The 18296-nt window shown below is 41.7% G+C and overlaps 1 protein-coding gene and 1 pseudogene across 5 annotated transcripts in view; one reads left to right on the forward strand and one right to left on the reverse strand.

Annotated features, from left to right (window-relative positions):
* Patj (PATJ crumbs cell polarity complex component) overlaps window positions 1-18296 on the forward strand; it is a 312739-nt gene that overhangs the window by 153118 nt on the left and 141325 nt on the right. For all 5 annotated transcript variants that reach the window (XM_021200048.2, XM_029539757.1, XM_029539756.1 and 2 more), the window contains one exon: window positions 16100-16296. In XM_021200048.2, coding sequence (XP_021055707.1) covers window positions 16100-16296 — 197 coding nt within the window. The remainder of the gene's footprint in view (window positions 1-16099; window positions 16297-18296) is intronic.
* LOC110323029 lies at window positions 13918-14463 on the reverse strand (annotated as a pseudogene).

Consider the following 18296-nt stretch of genomic DNA (forward strand, 5'->3'; position numbering starts at 1 on the left):
TCATCGAAGTATAAATTTAAGAAGGATTATCTCATCTTCTTTCTGTCAGTCTTTGTTAACAAAAGCCTGCGAACCATAAACTATCCTTAGGAAAACTGCCAGCTCCCTCCCCCCACTTCAAACACAAGAAACTTTATTCTTACATAAGTGTTTGGACCATTTTATGAAGCCTGTGAGTTAAAGCAGGCAAGATTATTATTTCCATTTAACCCATGACCAAACTGAGACTGGACTAGTGATCTGATCTCCCACGATTTCTTGTCTGAACAATAGAGTCAGGTTCCACCCCACCCATCAGTAGGTCCTCCTCACAGCTCTCTAGTAATCACCACACGCCCTCAGAACTGGGTGACTATGCCAGTGCCTGGGCAAGAGAAGGAGGTCATGCCGGTGGCTGCTTTCTTCACCTAGGTCTCTTTACGTGCTATTTACTTCAGAAATGCTGGTGCTCAGACTCAAGGCTCTGTGCATGTACAACTGAGCTATACTCTCAGTTCTGTGGAAAACCCCATAGGAACTCAGAGGCCGTGGGATGAAATTACTAAATACAAGTATTTATTATTGCTTAGTGTTGTTTGAATGAAGTGAATTATGTTTAGATCACATTGTAACAAATGGTAAAATTCATGTTGTTTTTTTTCCCCCATTAAACTAATTTCAAAGGTCTCATGAGATATTTTTGTCACTGTTTAAAAATTAATTTCTGTGCAACCTTGTTCCTGTTAGTTAAACTCTCGTAGTCTGTTTACTCTTGTGTAAAGTAAAGACAATTATAGAAATAATTTAAAAACATGCTGTGTAATTAAAACTGGTTTAATGGGGCTTTTAGGAACTCTGTAGGAGACAAGGAAAGCTGTGTCTGGTGGGAGAATAACTTCAGGCACAGAGAACTGGTAGGTACAAGGCACGTGCTGAGCTCCATGTCCTTAACCTAAGTCCTCGGGTTCCTTGGGCTGGAAATGGATGGAAATCAAAGGTAACTACTTTGTAATAGGTTAATAGTACAATAGAGCAAAATGGAAATTGAAAAGTAGTTATTTCTTTAACTAGTTCTTTTTAACTTTACTATGTATCTTTTAGTAAAAGTCTTTGACCCTAAAAATTAATTCTTAATAATAAATAAACATATGAATGACTCAAACAAGACATCATTATCATTTTAACTTTAACTCATTACAGTAGGAGTGTGGGAGTGGGGAGCTTGGGGGTGTTGTTATTATTGTTGTTAATACGAGGTACTAAAGGTTAAAAAAAACCTAGGACCCATCTAGCATTGTGGGGTGTTTTCTTTTGTACTGGGATGCAGAGGCAGATAGATCTCTGTAGTTTTAAGGCCAACCTGGCCTACAAGTGAGTTCCCATATAGCAAGGGATATATGTTTGTTTGTATGTATGTATGTATGAATGTATATATAAATAGGTACATACATACATACAAACATACATACATCCTGTTTCAACAAAACAAAATTTTAAAAAAATAGAGCCTTATATATTTGGCAAATACTATGCCATTTGTTTACATCCCCAGTCCTGATAAGAATTTTTTATTAACTTGTAACCCATTTCTTGATCAGTGTAGGTACTAAAGAATTTATAAATTTGTGGTTTTATATATCATTTATATATTTATGCTAAACCTGTAGCTCTGTCTGTAGTATTCAGAGGTAGTTTCTTCCTCTAACAAGAAAATGGTTAACACAATGAACAACTATAGCAGCTCAACAGAACATTGCCACACCTCAGCTATAATCCTGCTTCCTTCCTCTCTGCACCTTATTCTAACAATTATGTGAAGGCCTGATTGCAAGTGCATGCATAGAGAATGGTTGTCTTCTGTTTTCTGTCAGTAAGGGGCCAGGTCACCTGGCAGATACCACATTATAATTTCTTTTCTACTTTCTGCTACAGTTTAATTATCTGAAACTATCATTTCCCCACTTGCACAAAATATAATTAAACACCTAACGCTGTCAGCACCAGTGCTGGTGACAATGAACCGAAACTCATGGGACCTTTGTTAATCAGCATTGCATGAGGCATCTACCCAGGTCTTTCACTTCTCTATTGTGCTATAACCACGGGGTACTTGCAACACAGTACTTCTATGGTGACTAAAAAAACAAAAACACCCCACTCCCTGTTGTAATATAGACAGTGTAACACAAATGATTATGAAGAGTGCTTTTGAAATTATATTTTGTTTTTTTTTCCCAGTGCCTTTTTCAAATTTAAAAGCATTTTTTTTTTGGTGATCTCCTAAGATTTATTTACACTTGGATCTTGTTTGCAGGAAACGACCATTGACACACATCCCAGCCCAACAATAGTCTGTAGAAATCTACTAAAATAATATAAGTGACTCCTTGGTCCCATCTCCAGGAAGTGAGTTGACAGAGAGTCCAGATAGCATTGAAAATGGAGCCCCTACCGCAGCTCATCCAGGGACTGTAATTCGGGAAACAGATGTTGTAAACTCTGAAAGCAAAGCCTCATGGGTGCAGAGTGTAGCAGGGACCCTGTGCACTTGAACATAGGCCCTTATGTTAACTTTATTCCCAAATGAGGTGGATTTACTTCCCCTCGGGCCTACCCTGATTTCATGTTGTTTTAACCATATGGGATCAATGAACCTATATTTTATCTTTGTAGATTGATCATTTGCCAACTATCTCCCCCTACTGCATGATTTCCTCAGAGCGAGTGTCTCCACACCTCCTTTCCAGAGAACTTTGGCTGGGTGGTCAGTCTCATGACCTGAGATAAAGAAGGAAGGAGCTGGGCTCCCTATGGAAGTGAGAAGTGAAGAGAGCCCAGCTGTGGCTTCGCTTCCAACCTGAGGCGCTGGCCTCAGTGTGGAGATGACAGTAGTCACAGTGTCCTGATGTGAGGAACTCTTGGATTCTGTTGTTCAATATGCCATTTGTTTTGATTAAGTTCCCTGACCCTGAGTGTTTTCTTGACTTTGAATTCTGGACTGGCTTCTTTGTCCCTCCAAACTTCGCATGGTTATTAAGAGGTTAGGTACTGAATATACACACGAAATCACTGTCCGCTGTCCCATAACTGAAAGAGCCTAATGGTACTTGGAGCTTTCAGTGGTTTTGACAGTATCAATTCAGTCTTTACTTTTTCTTCTAATGTACCCCATAGTGAGTAGCATAGTGTCTGTTACAGAGCTAGCATTCAGAATTTTTAATGAATAAATGGAGTAAAATTACTACTCTTGTCTTCCTAAATTACTTTTGGTCTCTTCCCCTAGATACGGTTAACTTGGTCCCTACCCATTTCCTGTCATTCTTGGGTGTTTAATTCAGCCCTGCTGGATGACCAGGCTACTTAGTCTTCCTACTGTGGAGTAGTAATCATCCCAGACACTGTTCACGGCAGTCCAGCTTCTCTAGCTTAGGTTTGCAGCTTCATTACCTCCTGCTCCTGACTGTAGTTCCAGGATTGTCTTTCCCGGTCCGAAGCTCTGGGCGGCCAGTCACCCGTTGTCTATTGTTTGCCCTAAGCCAGCCAGTGTCAACCCTGTGCTTCTGTCAGAGCTCTGAGCATCAAACCGTAGCTCCTCGTCGACCTCCCTGACTCGGACCTGGGGTCAGGTGACAAGTGTTCTTTATCTCTTTTCCCTAAGCTAGAGATTCGCAAAGGACACGGATACATTTAGATTTTCTTCCTTACTCTAGCTAATGTGAATGCATCATGTCTCTTTATTGTGGGGAAGCATACGGGATTTGGAGTGGCGGACACCCAAATCTGACCCACTAGTATGCTGTAGAGGAGCTGTACTTTGGGCAGGTTCCAAACCTTACACTGGCCTCAGCTTCTCAGTCTTTAAGAAGTACAGTTGTGTGTTACAGGGCTGTTGGGATGATTTAGTACTGTTGTCTTTCAGTTGTGAGATGTTCCAACTTTCGTGGACATGAAAAGAATAGTGAATTCCATTATTTTTCTGCTGACTAGTGTGTGTGTGTGTGTGTGTGTGTGGTGTGTGTGTGTGTGTGTGTGTGTGTGTGTGTAGTTTGGAGAGAAAGCCAGTATACAACACCCCCATGACCTCAGCAACAGCTCTTCCAGGCTCCCACAATGAATTCCTGCCCTGACTTCTTTCAGTGATGGACTACAATATGGAAGTGTAAAATAAACCCTTTTCTCCCCAATTTGTTTGGGTCATGGTGTTTCATCATAGCAATTGTAGTCCTAAGACATGTATTATCCTACCAAGATTCAACAATAACCAAGTTTTTCTGCATTTCTTGCATCAATACATTATTTTTCTCCTTTTTTTTTTTCATTCTTAAATAGTTTGTCACTTCATACACACATATACACTACTTAAAAATACAGCTGCGGCGGCGGCACACACCTGTACTCCTGTGCTAGAGAAGTTGAAGCAAGGAATCGATGTTCTCAGATGTAGCAAACATCCTGCTTCCAGGCCTACTGCAAAACATAGCTGAAACGTCCTGATAGCTCTGTGTGTGTGTGTGTGTGTGTGTGTGTGTGTGTGTGTGTGTGTGTGTGTGTGTGTGTGTATCTATGTGCATATGCGTACCTGTCCCTCTGCCCTTCCAAGCCTGAACACCCTTCATCTTGAGGAAAGGGTGAGGCTTTCTGCTCTAACAAAGCAGTCCCAGCCTGTTGATCAAGTCTTTCTGCTTCTTTGTCTCATTTTTCTTATGTGTTTGGGTTGTTTTGTTGGTTGTTGTGGTTGTTGTTGTTTTACTGTAAATGCATCTTCTGAAGGTTCCCATTGATGATTTAGAGTGTGCCAAAAGGTAACCAAAGTGTCCAACAAGAAAGGTTCACTTTAATTTTATTACTAGTATAAGGCTTGTGTAAGTTTTTTGTAAGCATGTCGATTGGTTTCGTTTTGATGCACCTAATGGTAAAACTGTACATATGTCTCCTAGTGGGGACCACGCACACTCTTACACACACCTGTATACTGTCTTCTGAAAAGAATGATTCTTGCTCAAGTTGTCTCTCTTACTTTATTATTTTTAATTTTATTTTGTTTTTGTGTCTAACACAGATTCAGTTTTTAATGAGTAAAGGGAAGGAAATTATTTTAAATAGAATTACTGTGTGGTTCTGGCCATATCTCTCATGGGTTCCAGAGGCAAACTCACTGGGGTGCCCAGCTTCAGTACTCTGTGTCACACTGAAATCCATTATTCTTTCCTTGCTTTACCTCCCTTTTGGTAACGCTGAGGATTCCTTCCTATTTAAATCTTCATAAAAACCAGAGGAGTTCAGCTGTCCATTCTAGGAGCACTGTCTAGCACATAAGAGCAACATGTATATTCATTACTCTCGGGCTTAATGGCTTCATGGTTTCAAGTTTTGATTGTTAATTTCCCATATAGATTTGTATAACATTATCAAACCTGCATGCTGGCAAAAATATTGACTATACTGCATAGCTGCATTTTTGGTTGTAATATCAGTTTCTTTACGCTAGCATGTTGTTATCATTTTCTGTTTGGTGTGAATTTTCACCTGAGATTTGCCACTTAAGCTACCATTTTGTTTCTTATTTGCTGTGATTTTGCTTCAGATATTTTTACTTTTCAAGCCTGTGTACACTAACTCTGAAAATTAAAGGTTGTTTATTAAATAAGAAAAAAAAAAGACTGGGATTTCCGTCATAACTGATTTTAACAAGTGACATTATTGTACTTACTGCATAGGCAAAAATGTTTATAATACTGCCTTTGTGTGTCTTTGTTATTGGAAGCAGATCAAGTAGCTAAACCATCTGAAACTGCTTTGAGTCTTTATTCCAGTGTGTTGAGCATTTGCTATTAAAATACTAGGCAGTGGCTTGAATTAAGTGTCTTTCTGGGAGAAAGGCTTTGTTACTTAGCAACACATAATATCCTGTGATGATGGCAAAGCACTCCAAGACCCACTAGAGAAATCCTTCTGGCTTTCTTGGACAAGGAAAAGACATCTGGTGTGTTGATAGAGAATTATGAGCAACTGGCGATTAGGGGGCAGGGGGAGGTTGTTTTTGTTGTTGTTTTTCCAAATAACGTCATCACAGGAGTGGAAAAATCCAAGTTTAAAACAAACTTCACTGCTGAGCAGAGCTATAAAAGTGTTCTATCCAATTATACTGACCGGATATTCACTCAGGGTATTTGTATGAGCCAGGGGTACAGGGAAGATGGAGGCTTATTTCCTCATCACTTCTCTTGTTTGAAGGGAAGGGCATCCAGGTTGTATGAAATGGGAACTACAGCTCCTTCCCTAGCTCTGTGGCGGTGTTTATAGAAACAGCATCTTTCCATCTTAGGTCCTGGTACAGAATAAGAAAGAAAACAGCTTTATTGAATGCTTTTGAGAGGAAATAAGTTTCAAAGATAGGAATAAACTTAATATAGAAATCATCTTGGAGTGTGTTCTGATTGTGCTAAACAGGGCCAGTGTGTTTGTGTAGGGTCACCTCTGAAGCCTTGTGCTTTCAGGTAAACATGCTCCTAGCCCTGGTGTAGACTGGGCATTTCTGCAGTGACCCTAACAACCTGCTTGAGAATTGATCAAAAAATCTTTCTAGGTATTATTTCCTGCTTCAGGGAGAAGAGTGACCTTGTTTCTGCCAGTTTCTCAGTTGTCAAGCTCTGTATTTTGGGGAAGTAGGGAGCTTGTCCTGCACACAATAAAAACATCAACAAAACAGTTGAGCATTTGCAGTTTGGGAGTACCCATGGTCTCAGCTTCTTGGGTGGTGGAGGTAGATTCTTGAATTCAGGGACATAGACAATGCAGTGACATGGTCTCCGTAAATAAGTAAATGGTAAATAAATAAACAAGAGGATGGTATAACTGAGCTGGTTTCTAAATGGTTGGGTACATGTCTACCATGGAGGTAGAAAGCCTGGATCCACCCCAGCACCACAATGAAGAACACAAAGTAGAATCAGATGTGGTTAAGATCCTGCATCATTATAACAACCTTTTGTTGCTTAAAATTAGTATTTAACTTGTGATTTGGTATGTCTGGATATGTTTATATGTTTGTGTATACAGAAAAGAAGATATGAATTTTAAGTTGTCATTTTATGGGAGAGTCTGGCTGGATATTAGTACCAAAAAAATATGCTCAATTCTACCACTTGAAAATAATACATTGCTCGTGGTATTCATGCTAGTTGACATGGAAAGGACTGTGGTAGCCTGAGCGCAGCCCCACATGGGGCTCTCTTGCTGTAAAACCACATGTCTGAAGCTCCAGACATGTGCTGACTGGCAGCCTAGAATTGAAACTTCAGAGCTAGTGAATGTTGTCCTGATGTTTCAAAGATACAGACTGAGTTTGATGGTTGACCAACATGCTAACTTGACTTTTCTTTTCCCGGTTTTGAAACCTACTGACTAGAATACAATTACTGGAAATTGCTTGGCTCTGGGATTGGTGGAGGATGTACTTGGACTTAGGGAGGAAGCAAGAAGTGACTAGGATTTTGAAGTTCTTCATTGTATGGCCCAAAGGAACCTCATATTTAATCCTGAGTCGTGGTAGTAGACACAGGGAATTTTGCTGAGATGGTACTTGTGAAGCGCTGCCTTCAACCTGACATCTGGATTTTCATGATTGACTGTCAAGATCTTTACTGGGAAATGTACTGCATTGCATGGTAGAAGATTCTATGGTGACCCACAGGAATCACATCGGTACCTTCTCATGGTAACAGATTCATAATCATTGCCCGGGCTCACCAGTGTGGAATCTCATCAGCTGTGGCCCAATCACTATTTCTTTTCAAAAGCATCACATTTACTATGTAGTGTGGGGGAAGAGTTGTATCTTTGTATTGGCCATCAAAAGGTTCATAGCAGAGACTACTGTGACAAAAAGTCAAACTAACAGAGAACATTTTGGAAAACTTTTCATAGTTTATCTATCGTTCCTGTGCAATGGGGTACACATGGGGGTCAGAGGATTCCTTGAGTAAGTTGGTTCTCTGTTCCTATGATGTATGGGCCTGGGAACTGAACTCAGTTGCCAAGCTTGGCAACAAGCACTTTTTACCTTCTAACCCATTTCTCTGGTCCCAGTCACAATATTTATTGGGCTAAAATTTCATGTGACACTGGATGAAGATCCAAAAATCTCAGAAAACTGTCTTTAAAGGCAGCCAGACAGAAAGATGATTAGAGGATAAGGGATGTGGTCTGATGGTGCCACACTAGGTGGAATTCTACATGCCCTGTCCTCTGGTTCTTGGCTCAATGGTTCTTTCCCTCAGGTAATGGAGAAGGAGTAAGTCAGAGAGGCACCATCTTTGGCTTCAATCAAGAAAGAGGAGCTCTGGTTCCGGTGACCTGCCTGAGGGGCTGAGTAGCAGGACTCTCTTCTGCCGTTTTATCAGCATCTCCTAGTGCACTTCTCCTGGGTCGACCGCTGTGTTTGGGGTGTTGCGTCCTGATTGCTGGTAGTGGCCATGCTGACCAGTGGACAGGCTGGGTGAGCGCTGCTGCAGCTCCTTAAAGAGGATGTAAGGGTCCTGAGCTTAAGGCCTGCCTGCTGTTTCTAAACAAAGCACCTCAGACTGAGGGAGAGATCTAAAGCCTCTCTTAAAAATAACGTTAGGGGAACATAAGATGAGCTAATAGAAAGCAGTTTGTTTTAAGTTTTGGATATATATGCTAGCTTCATAGCTTTTTATAAGGTCTTTCCTCTAAAGTCCTCTTTCTCTGTAAAACAGAATTCAGTTACACAGTTTCCTTCATCGTTCTCAGGGATGGGGAAAATACAGAAATTGGTATATCAAAGAAGTAGGATCTTCTTTTATCCTCTTCAAGCTGTGAGTCTAAAAATAAGTTGTAGGATAACAAATGCAGGGGCTGAAATGTTAGTCAACTGTCCTGAGCTGGCATTTGGCCATGCTGTTGTTGATAAGTATAAGCTTTATTCTGGAGAGATGCCAGGGCCTAGTACGTGTGAAGCACACTCTGCCACCGAACTTCACCCCCACACACACCACCACCACCACCACATCCCTAACAGAGTAATGCATTTTGAATAGAAATCTAAAGATGAAATTGTGCTACTTTTAAGTGAAAGAGGCATTCTTTGGAACAACACTGTGACTTTAGATCTGAAATAGGCTTTATGTCCTTCAGGAGTATTGTTAGGATGGTTGCAGAGCAGTTGAAGAGCCATAGGGCAGCCTGAGCATGTGCCTTTCAGTAGGTGTAGCCTGAGCTTACAACACCAAAGCACTGGCAGCAGTGAGCTGAATGAACAGAACTCAGTTAGAGCTAGGCTACAGCCTCATCAGCTACCCGCTGCTCACCCTTGGCAAGGGGCTGAAGCCTTGAGCCTTCTTTCTTGAGTCTGGAACACGGAGCTGATAGATCATTTTTTCCAGAGGAGAAGAAAGTGGAGTGAAAGATTCGCCAGAACCCCTGCAACTTACCTGGCGCCCCATAAACTGTCAGTAAACCCTCAAATGATGCAAGAATGTTCCACTCTGTCTACAAATGTGAAAAAGCCAGGGTGTTACTGCATGTTACATCTTTTAGGTCGTCTGTTAGCATTAAGTAAGTTAGCACTGGAGCAAGCTTCATGCAGAGTCATTGAAGTGGCCCAGGGCTCCAGCACTGTGTACCAACTAGTCTTATCTTCAGTTGACTGCAGCTGTGGACACTATTGATCTTCCTGTTCACTCACTAAATAGATGGTGGAGACTAGAGGTGTGGCTCCAGGAGACTAGGGGTGTGGCTCCAGGTTGGATGTTAACACATTCGTAAGGCTCTGAGCTTGATTCCTGGGGAGGGGGCACCAAATAAATAAATAAATAAATAAATAAATAAATAAATAAACAAACAAACAAATAAGTAGTTTCAGCCCCTAGGTTTTTTTTCTTGAAGCTTTTATTTCTCTTTTATTTCTTTTTATTTCTCACACTTGTCATGTGTATGTATGTGACAGATTTCATGGAATGAATTCCTTTGGTTTTACAAATTTACTGTGAAGTGGATTCCATTAATATTTGTTCATTGACTCAGTGAGTGTGTAACTGTGGCATTGAAAACTCAGTGGTGGCGTACACCTTTAATCCCAGCACTCTGGAGCCAGAGGCAGGCGGATTTCTGAGTTCGAGGTCAGTCTGGTCCACAGAGTGAGTTTCAGGACAGCCAGAGGGCTGTCTCGGGGGAAAAAAAAGAAAAAGAAAAAGAAAAAGAAAAAAAGAAAACTCAGGCCAGAAAAATTAACCTTCTAGTCTCACGAAGTAAGGATAACAAATCTACATTTTAGACCCTACCTGATTAATGTGAGGACCAGGTTCTGAGGTGCATTAGATTAGCAGTAGGGCTTTGAATGTGTATGTTTGAAAATCACGAGAGACTTAGCACTTGGGGTGACGTTTGGCTCTCCTGTCTTTACGTTTGCGGGTACACTGCCCAGGCCCTGCAGTCCTCAGAGGCTTTTCCGCATCCCTAGCTGGAGCGACTTGAATGCCAGTTTTCGAGCCGTCTCTCTGCTTTGCATCCACAGGCAGCACTGGTCAAGCTCTCTTGTGCCTCTTGAGCTGCGCTTGGTACCCTCGCTGGCAGTAACTCAGAGAAGCAACCTGAAAGGTAGAGGATGGTGTCCGCCTCTTCCTCGGGACTCCCAGTGGAGACTGAGTGCTTTTTGGTTTTTGTTTCTTCTTAATGTCATCAGGAGAGAAACGTTACTTACTTTCAAATGGCAGTTTTCCTCATGGCAGAGGAAATTAAGAAGAAAAGAACAGCTTTGTCATCAATTCAAAATTAATTTCAGACATCATTAACTAAACATTGAAAACAAGATCATGATTTTCTCTTCCCTCTGCATTATTTAGACACCTGAATTTGAGGTTATTTTAGGGAACATGTGCTCATAAGGAAACCTTAACTTTTACAGATAGAAGATACTCTCTTGAATGAACATGATTGAAGATTTCCTATTTTCCACACATTGTAAGGCTTATATAACCTCCTAATACCACTGCTCTGAGGAACAAAACTTTAATATATAGGTGTGTAGGGGTTATTCCAAAATTGCCATAAAGCACTTTTTGCTAGTGAATATTTACTGCTCTAACAAATTGCTATTTAATTGGCAAATTGCTATTTAAATGGCAAGAAATATAGCATTTATCATAGATAACACTACAGTCTAATAGAAAATCTAAGAAAAAGAAAGTGCTATCTTAAGAGATTAGAGAGTTGGTAGACTAGAATAGTCAGAAAAATATAAAATGGGTAAGAACTAAATCTCAGCCAAAGTGATGATTGCTTCCATATGGCTTGTGCCACCGTGGCTCCCGTACTCTTTGTCTACTCTTTGCCCATTCATCTCCCCACACCTGGATCCCACCCACCCCCTTTTCATTGTTTACCATTCCCCATCTATATCATGTGTTGTATCACCCTGTCCTTGAAAGCACATCTCCATTGCTCCTTACTATATATTCCTGATCTCCATCTTTCATGGGCATTCCCATCTAAGCACACGTACCTAAAGATTTATGTATAGATAAGCAAGAACAATGACAACATGGCATTTGTGTTTCTAGGTCTGGGCTACCTTACTCAGAACAATTGTTTTCAGACCTGGTGACTTTTGATCCTGGAATTTTCTTTATATTATTTTTGTTAATGAAAGTCTTTCTAAAGCTGTCTAGTTTTCAGCTCTCACTGCTTCAGGCCTCTGTTTTCCTTTGATCCCTTTTATTTCCCCTCTCTCTTTGCCCTCAACAAGGAACCATTCTAATGTTCATAATATCTGTTTCTGTATGTGTGCACTTGCAAATATGTACTATGGGCTTTCTGTGTTGCCTGGTAACTTGAGTGAATGATACAGAAATGGTATGATTCTCATTCTGTTAGCTGGTTTGAGAAATCTCTTCTTTGGTGGCATGCTGAGACAATCCCTCCACCATGGTTACCTTGAACTCCCTGCTATCTCAAATCGCTTTGGAGTCAACTTCCTCCATGCCCCCCTGGAGACTTGTGCTGAATAGTTTTATATCAATTTCACATAAGCTAAAGTCATCTGAAAGGAAGGACCCTCCGTTGAGAAAATGCCTCCATAAGATCGGGCAAGCTTGTAGAGCATTTAATTAATTAGTTATTAATATAAGAGGGCCCAGTCCATTGTGGGTGTTATACACTGGGCTGAGGGGCCTGGGTTCTATTAGAGAGCAGGCTGAGCAAGCCAATAAGCAAAACCCCTTCATGGCTTCTACATCAGCTCCTGCCTCCAGGTTCTAGCCCTGCTTAAGTTCCTGTCCTTGCTGTTATATGGAACTGTGAATGAAATAAGCCCTTTGTTCTGAGGTTGCTTTTGGTCATGGTGTTTCATCACAGCAATGGTAACCCTAAGACAGCACCTATGTCACATTGGGCAGTTGCACATAGCAAGACTCAAATTGCTGGGTTGTTTGGAGTGGCCGTGCCTACCAGCACTGTGGCATCTGGATAGGGGCGTGTGAAGGGTGCTCAGTTGTCTAGTAGGTAAAGTAAGTTTTCATCTCTGCCGAGGCCAGTGATGGTTTTCATGATTGGCTGGGTGTTAGTGTGTTTTCTTTTGATAACCTCATTTATTTAATGTCTCATTTGCTGTTGTAATAGACCATTTATTTGGGGGATGTAGGAGGGATAGAAACCCAGGGTCTCGTGTAATTGGCTTCACTTCTGGTCTACAACCCCTGCCCTGAATATTCCATTTAATTTGCAATTCTAAACTTTTTGAAGCATTTTTGAGCATTTCCTAATATACCTGAGGATTGTCTTTTTGTAATTTATTTGCAAAAATTCCATTTATTCATTCTTTGGATTAAAATATCTTCTCTTTGTTATATTCTTCTACCTATAGATATAATGTAAGAAAGTATTCTGTTTTATCAGTTATTTTATCTTTAATCTTAAAAAATGCATAGCTATCCCTCTCTATTAACATCTCTTTGAACTTTATACTTTAGGCTCCTGCCATGGTGATTCTCCATGAGAGATTCCTGATTTTTAACTGTCTTCAGAATATGCTCTTAGCTTGAATCCTATTAAATTGTTCCATGGTGGCAGGAAGCAAAGAGGGTTTGCTTTTATAACAAAACCCATTCTTCCAATTCCCTTAAGCTATGAATCCATAATGGATTATTTCAGTGATTCAGTGAGAGCCATTATGATCCAGTCAGGTCCCACACCCTGGCTCAGCCCCATTACAGAACCAAGTCCTCATGCAGTGGGGATATTTCAGATCTAAGCCACAAATTTGCGATTACATAACAGATTTCATAAGAGTAAAATCTTCATTTCTTGCTGAATCTCTGTCTGCCAGGGGAGGGAAAAGTCAGGATTGTGCCAGGTGTTAAGTGTTGCACCCCGGTCACCCTGTCATTTGGGAGATCAGACCAGAGGACCAGAAGCTCAAGGTCATCCTCAGCCACATACTGAGTGTGAGGCCAGCATGGGCTACATGAGATACTGCCTTAGTGAAGAAGAGCAGCAGCAAAATTAAGTCATACCAGCCTCGGAAAATGATGTGGCATCTGGATGGTGGTGTGTGAGGGGGCGCTCAGTAGTCAAGTAGGTAAAGTGGAGGCATGAGGACCAGAGTTGGGAGCTTCAGCCCAGAATTAGGTCTGAAACTCCAGCAGTGGGTCAGAGACAAGAGGAGCCCTTGAGATCATTGCCCATTCAGCCTCATCCATGAGTTCAATATGCTATCGCTTCAGCCCTAAAACCGGGCACACACATATTATACATCTTTGGTTTTTTTTTTTTAATACAAAAACAATCAATGTGTATTTTTTTAATATACATTGTTAAGGGTTCAAGCAGACTTAATTTCAAAACAAAACTAACAACAAAGCTTAGAAATCAAGGAGAAAGGACAGATAGTCTAAGAAAAAGGACGACACAAAAGAGGGGCTGGCAGCTTGCATCAGGGATCTTGGCTGGAGGCCTGCTTTGAATAGGTTTCTTGCAGGTACTTCTTAAACTCTGTGCGAGTTTTCCAGAGCTCCGCAGCGTGCGTGTTCAAAGGGCAATGTTGGGTTCTCCTAGCAGGCTCTGCATAGAGAGCAAGATGGTCCTGATATTATACAGTGCAGACCACTTATCCTTGAGGATGTCCAGGCAGATGTTGCCCTGGGTGTCCACGTTGGGGTGGTTGCAGGGTGTGGGGAACTTCACTGTGGGTGCGTTGTAAGAGTAGCCACTGGAGAACTCTAGGGAGAGTTTATAACCTCAGGTCTTCATATACAGTGCCGGCTGCTCCGTGGATGGCCCTAACCCATTTGAACAGGTTATCTGACTCAGGGAAGGCGGAGACTCCTTTGTCACCAGACATCATGGAGATCATCAGTTCATGCTTTAGCAGCTTGCCCACAGGGCCCGAGGCGGCGCCCCGGCAGGGCTTCACTCCTTACGATCTGCGGCAATGCTGGCAGCAGCTGGTTCGCGGTTTTTCGAGGCCATCCTAGAGGTGCTGGCACCAAGACAGAAGTGTGGAGACCACATCTTTGTTTTTTGTTTGTTTGTTTGTTTATTTGTGTTTTCTTCTTTTTCTTTTTCTTTTCTTTCTTTTTAAAAAAAAAAAAAAAACAGGACCTTGATATGTAGCTTAGGCTGGCATTGAAGTGGAGATCCCCCTGCCTCAGCTTCCTGCATCCTAAGGCACCTCCTATCACATACAGCTTTGTCATATGAATGCTTCCATCTGCCAGCATGTAATTCATAGCACAGTGATTTGTACCATTCTCTTATAAACAAACCTGTCTGTTGACTTTCCCTTTTCACTTGTGTAACGTACTCCTGAGCTGGTGCTGTGTGAGATGAGGGACCAGACAAAGCGGCATTCTCTCTGCTGGCGTACTAGTGTGGTTTTGTTGTGTGGCTCCAGCACAGGTGAAAAGTGGCCCAACCAGCCGCCAGCTTGGGGGGTTAGACCATAATGTAGAGATGACAGGTGACAGGGCTCCCTCGCTTGCTCTTTGTTGGTGTGATAAACACCATGACCAAAAGCAGCTTGAGGAGGAAAGGGTTTATTCCACCTTCTTGTGAGTTTATAGTCCATCCTGAGGAAAAGTCAGGGCAGGACCGGAAGGAGATCAAGGAGGACTGCTGCAGATTACTAGCTTGCTCACCAAGGCTTGAGTAGCCTGCTTTCTTATATAACCGGAGATCACCCGCCTGGGGCTGGCACCATACACCTGGGCTTTCCTCTTGCACACCAATCAAGAAAATGCACCACAGACTTGTCTATAAGCCAGTCTCATGGGGCCGTTTTTTCTAGTTAAGTGTCCCTCTTCCCAGGTGATGCTACATTGTGCCATGTTGATTTAAAAAAAAAAAGCTAGCCAACCCACAAGGTGAAATATAAGATGGAAAGATGGATGTTGAATGCACATAAACTATGACTATTAAGACCATCGACATAGTGAAGGCTATAACCCCATGGAGATAAAATGTTGTCCTGTTTGATGGCTGTGTGGGCGTGTGTGGATCACTTCCACATCTGACAGCTAAACAGGCATGCTTAATTTCCCCTTCTTTTACTCATTTATCCAATGCTAATTTATGCTGTTTCTCTATTTTTAAGAGTATATTTTAGGGTATGGGCTGTTGGCAAGTGGAAACATTCTTGCCAGTCACACATATGGCCTTGAACTCAGTCCCTAGTTTGAAAAACGTATAGTTTTATATAACTATATTTTAAGTATAATAAACTGTTGTTTTTTTCTAACTAATAATTATTATTATTTCCTCTAAAACCAAATACTTTGCTCATGCATCACTATTAGTGAGTATTCTAATCCTTCTTGTCAAGGTGGAAGCTCACAGCCATGATGTCCCTGTATTCTGGTAAGTGCCTGCAGGAAAAACAGTCCACGAAAGGCTGAGCTAACGAAAAGTGAGACGCTTCGTGGGCAGTCTGAACTCAGGTGGAGATAAAAGTTATTGCTAAGCATAGCTTAGCCATAAGGCCATGAAAAGCTTACGTGATTTATTCTCAGAGCACTGTAGATGAACTGTATGCACTAAGTATGGGAGAGTGCTCATGTCTCCTTAATGCACACTCATGCTCTATTTTTTTTTTTCATGTTTAATATAGAGAAGATCAGGCAAAGATATGCAGACCTGCCGGGAGAATTACACATTATCGAACTGGAAAAGGACAAGAATGGACTGGGGCTCAGTCTCGCTGGCAATAAGGACAGGTCACGAATGAGCATCTTCGTGGTGGGGATTAATCCGGAGGGACCTGCTGCTGCAGACGGACGGATGCGGATTGGAGACGAGCTGCTAGAGGTGAGAGCCATTTTTTTTCAAGTTGTCCTTTGGTGCAGAGACGAGGTATTGAGGATAGCATACAGAGGAGCCTAGTTGGATTCTTTTATGAATTTGGGTTCTTTTGGCCAGCAAAGTCTGTAGGTAGCTGGCCATGGTGTCACCACCTGTAATCAAGGTAGAGGCAGGCACAAGGATCAGAAGTTCAAGACCAGCTTCTGCTGCATAGTGAACTTGAGCCATCTTTGAGGCCCTGTCAAAATAAATAAAAACAAGCAAACAAACCAAGATACTAAGTCTGTGGAATTCTTATTGAGAGCAGCTAATGTCTGTTCCACTGGTAACTTGCTATGGCCACATAGCTTCTTTAGTTAGAATGCAGGGAATAGACTGGTCCTCAGGTAATCACTCTCCAGATGATCTCCAGTACTCTGACAAGGTTGTCCTATTTTCCTAAGCTTTGGGGCTTTGAGTTTATTGAAGTTTAATAGTCATTTTCTTCATTCAGCTTGTTTTTCAACCATCCATTAGGACAGAGAGACACAAGTACTTCCATTCAAATAGCTTCCAGTTTAGAGAGGAGAGATTTTTTTTTTTTAAAAGTACAGAAAAGTCCTTTGAATTTCAAACTGAAAAGTGTAATGGTGAGTAACAGAGAGTGCAAGCTTAGTTCCAGACACAGTCAGCTGTTCTGTCCGGAGGACTCAGCCTTCTGACTTCCGGCTTGTGTTTACCCACTGTTCAGGCCTCTTGGGAAAGCAGCCCCACCATGTGGCTCTTAGAGGAGGCCAGTCATATGGTGCTGGGCATGACACTGTCTGTATGAAGTAGAAGCCCCTGAGGCTGGGTGGTTTCCCCTTCAGACTCCAGATATTTAGAACACATCTTACATATCTGCAGCCAATGAACACAGACATTAGCATCTTCCCGCTCTCCAGAGGCCCGGAAGGTTCTCTTCACTTAACTCCTAAAACACCTGGGAGTGCCTTCCTTTTCTTGTTCTGTAATTCAGTGTCACAACCAGAGCCCACACTAGGGATTAGTTCTGACTGGTATAATTATTAAGTAAATAAAGACTATATTAACTATTATAACCATGCTTCAAGCTTGTTTCCTTTAGCTCCTGTTTAGAAATCTCCTTTGAGACTGAAGTGATGACAGTGAATATGGTGAAAATGGGAGCTAGCTCAGCAAGTTGTTACTACCGTGTCTTTCTGCGTGCACACATTTGTCTTTGGGGTTCTTAAGAACCTTAGATAGAAATTATTTCCCTCATTTTATGGATTGTAAATCCTTTATTACTATAGAATTAAGTGTCCAAACTCCAGTAAGTACTCAAGCTTGGGGGCTTGGAGCATTTGCTGTTCTTTCAGAGAACCTAGGTTATGTTTTCAGCATTCACAGTTCCAGAAGAACTGGCACCAGGCACGTATGTAGTTCACATCTATGTGTTCAGGCAAAACATTCCTACACATAAAAATAAATTTAACAAGAAGAGAACTTAGGCTTCAACATTTTAAGAGTTATGCTGTGGACACTAATGTCACTGTGTTGTTCCCTCTGGTTCTTTAATAGACTTCGTGACCTCTCTCTTCCTTCTTTCCTCTTCCCTACCTCTATCTGTATATCTCTCCCTCTCCTCTCTTTCTCCCCCTACTGTCTCTCTTCCTCTCTCTGACTCTGCAAGTGTGTGTGTGTGTGTGTGTGTGTGTGTGTGTGTGCAGGCTGAAGATCAACCCCAGGACCTTGAACATGCTAGGCAAATGCTCTACCACTGTGCTTATGTATCTGTCCCCTTGCTCCGTTCCTTAACTGTTTGTTATTGCTGCGGATACATCACAATATGCTAAGTTATGGAGAAAAGAGAACATTCTTCCTCTGCCTCCTCCTTTTTTGCCACCATCTCCCACCAGGAGATTTATATTGGCTCATGGTTCCAGGTCCTGGTCAAATAACCACACCTCGACCTTGTTGACAGAGTCCAGAGGCCTCACATAGTGACGGAACAAGGAAAACTAGAT

The sequence above is a fragment of the Mus pahari genome, chromosome 6 (genome assembly GCF_900095145.1).
Source record: "Mus pahari chromosome 6, PAHARI_EIJ_v1.1, whole genome shotgun sequence".
Taxonomy (NCBI): domain Eukaryota; kingdom Metazoa; phylum Chordata; class Mammalia; order Rodentia; family Muridae; genus Mus; species Mus pahari.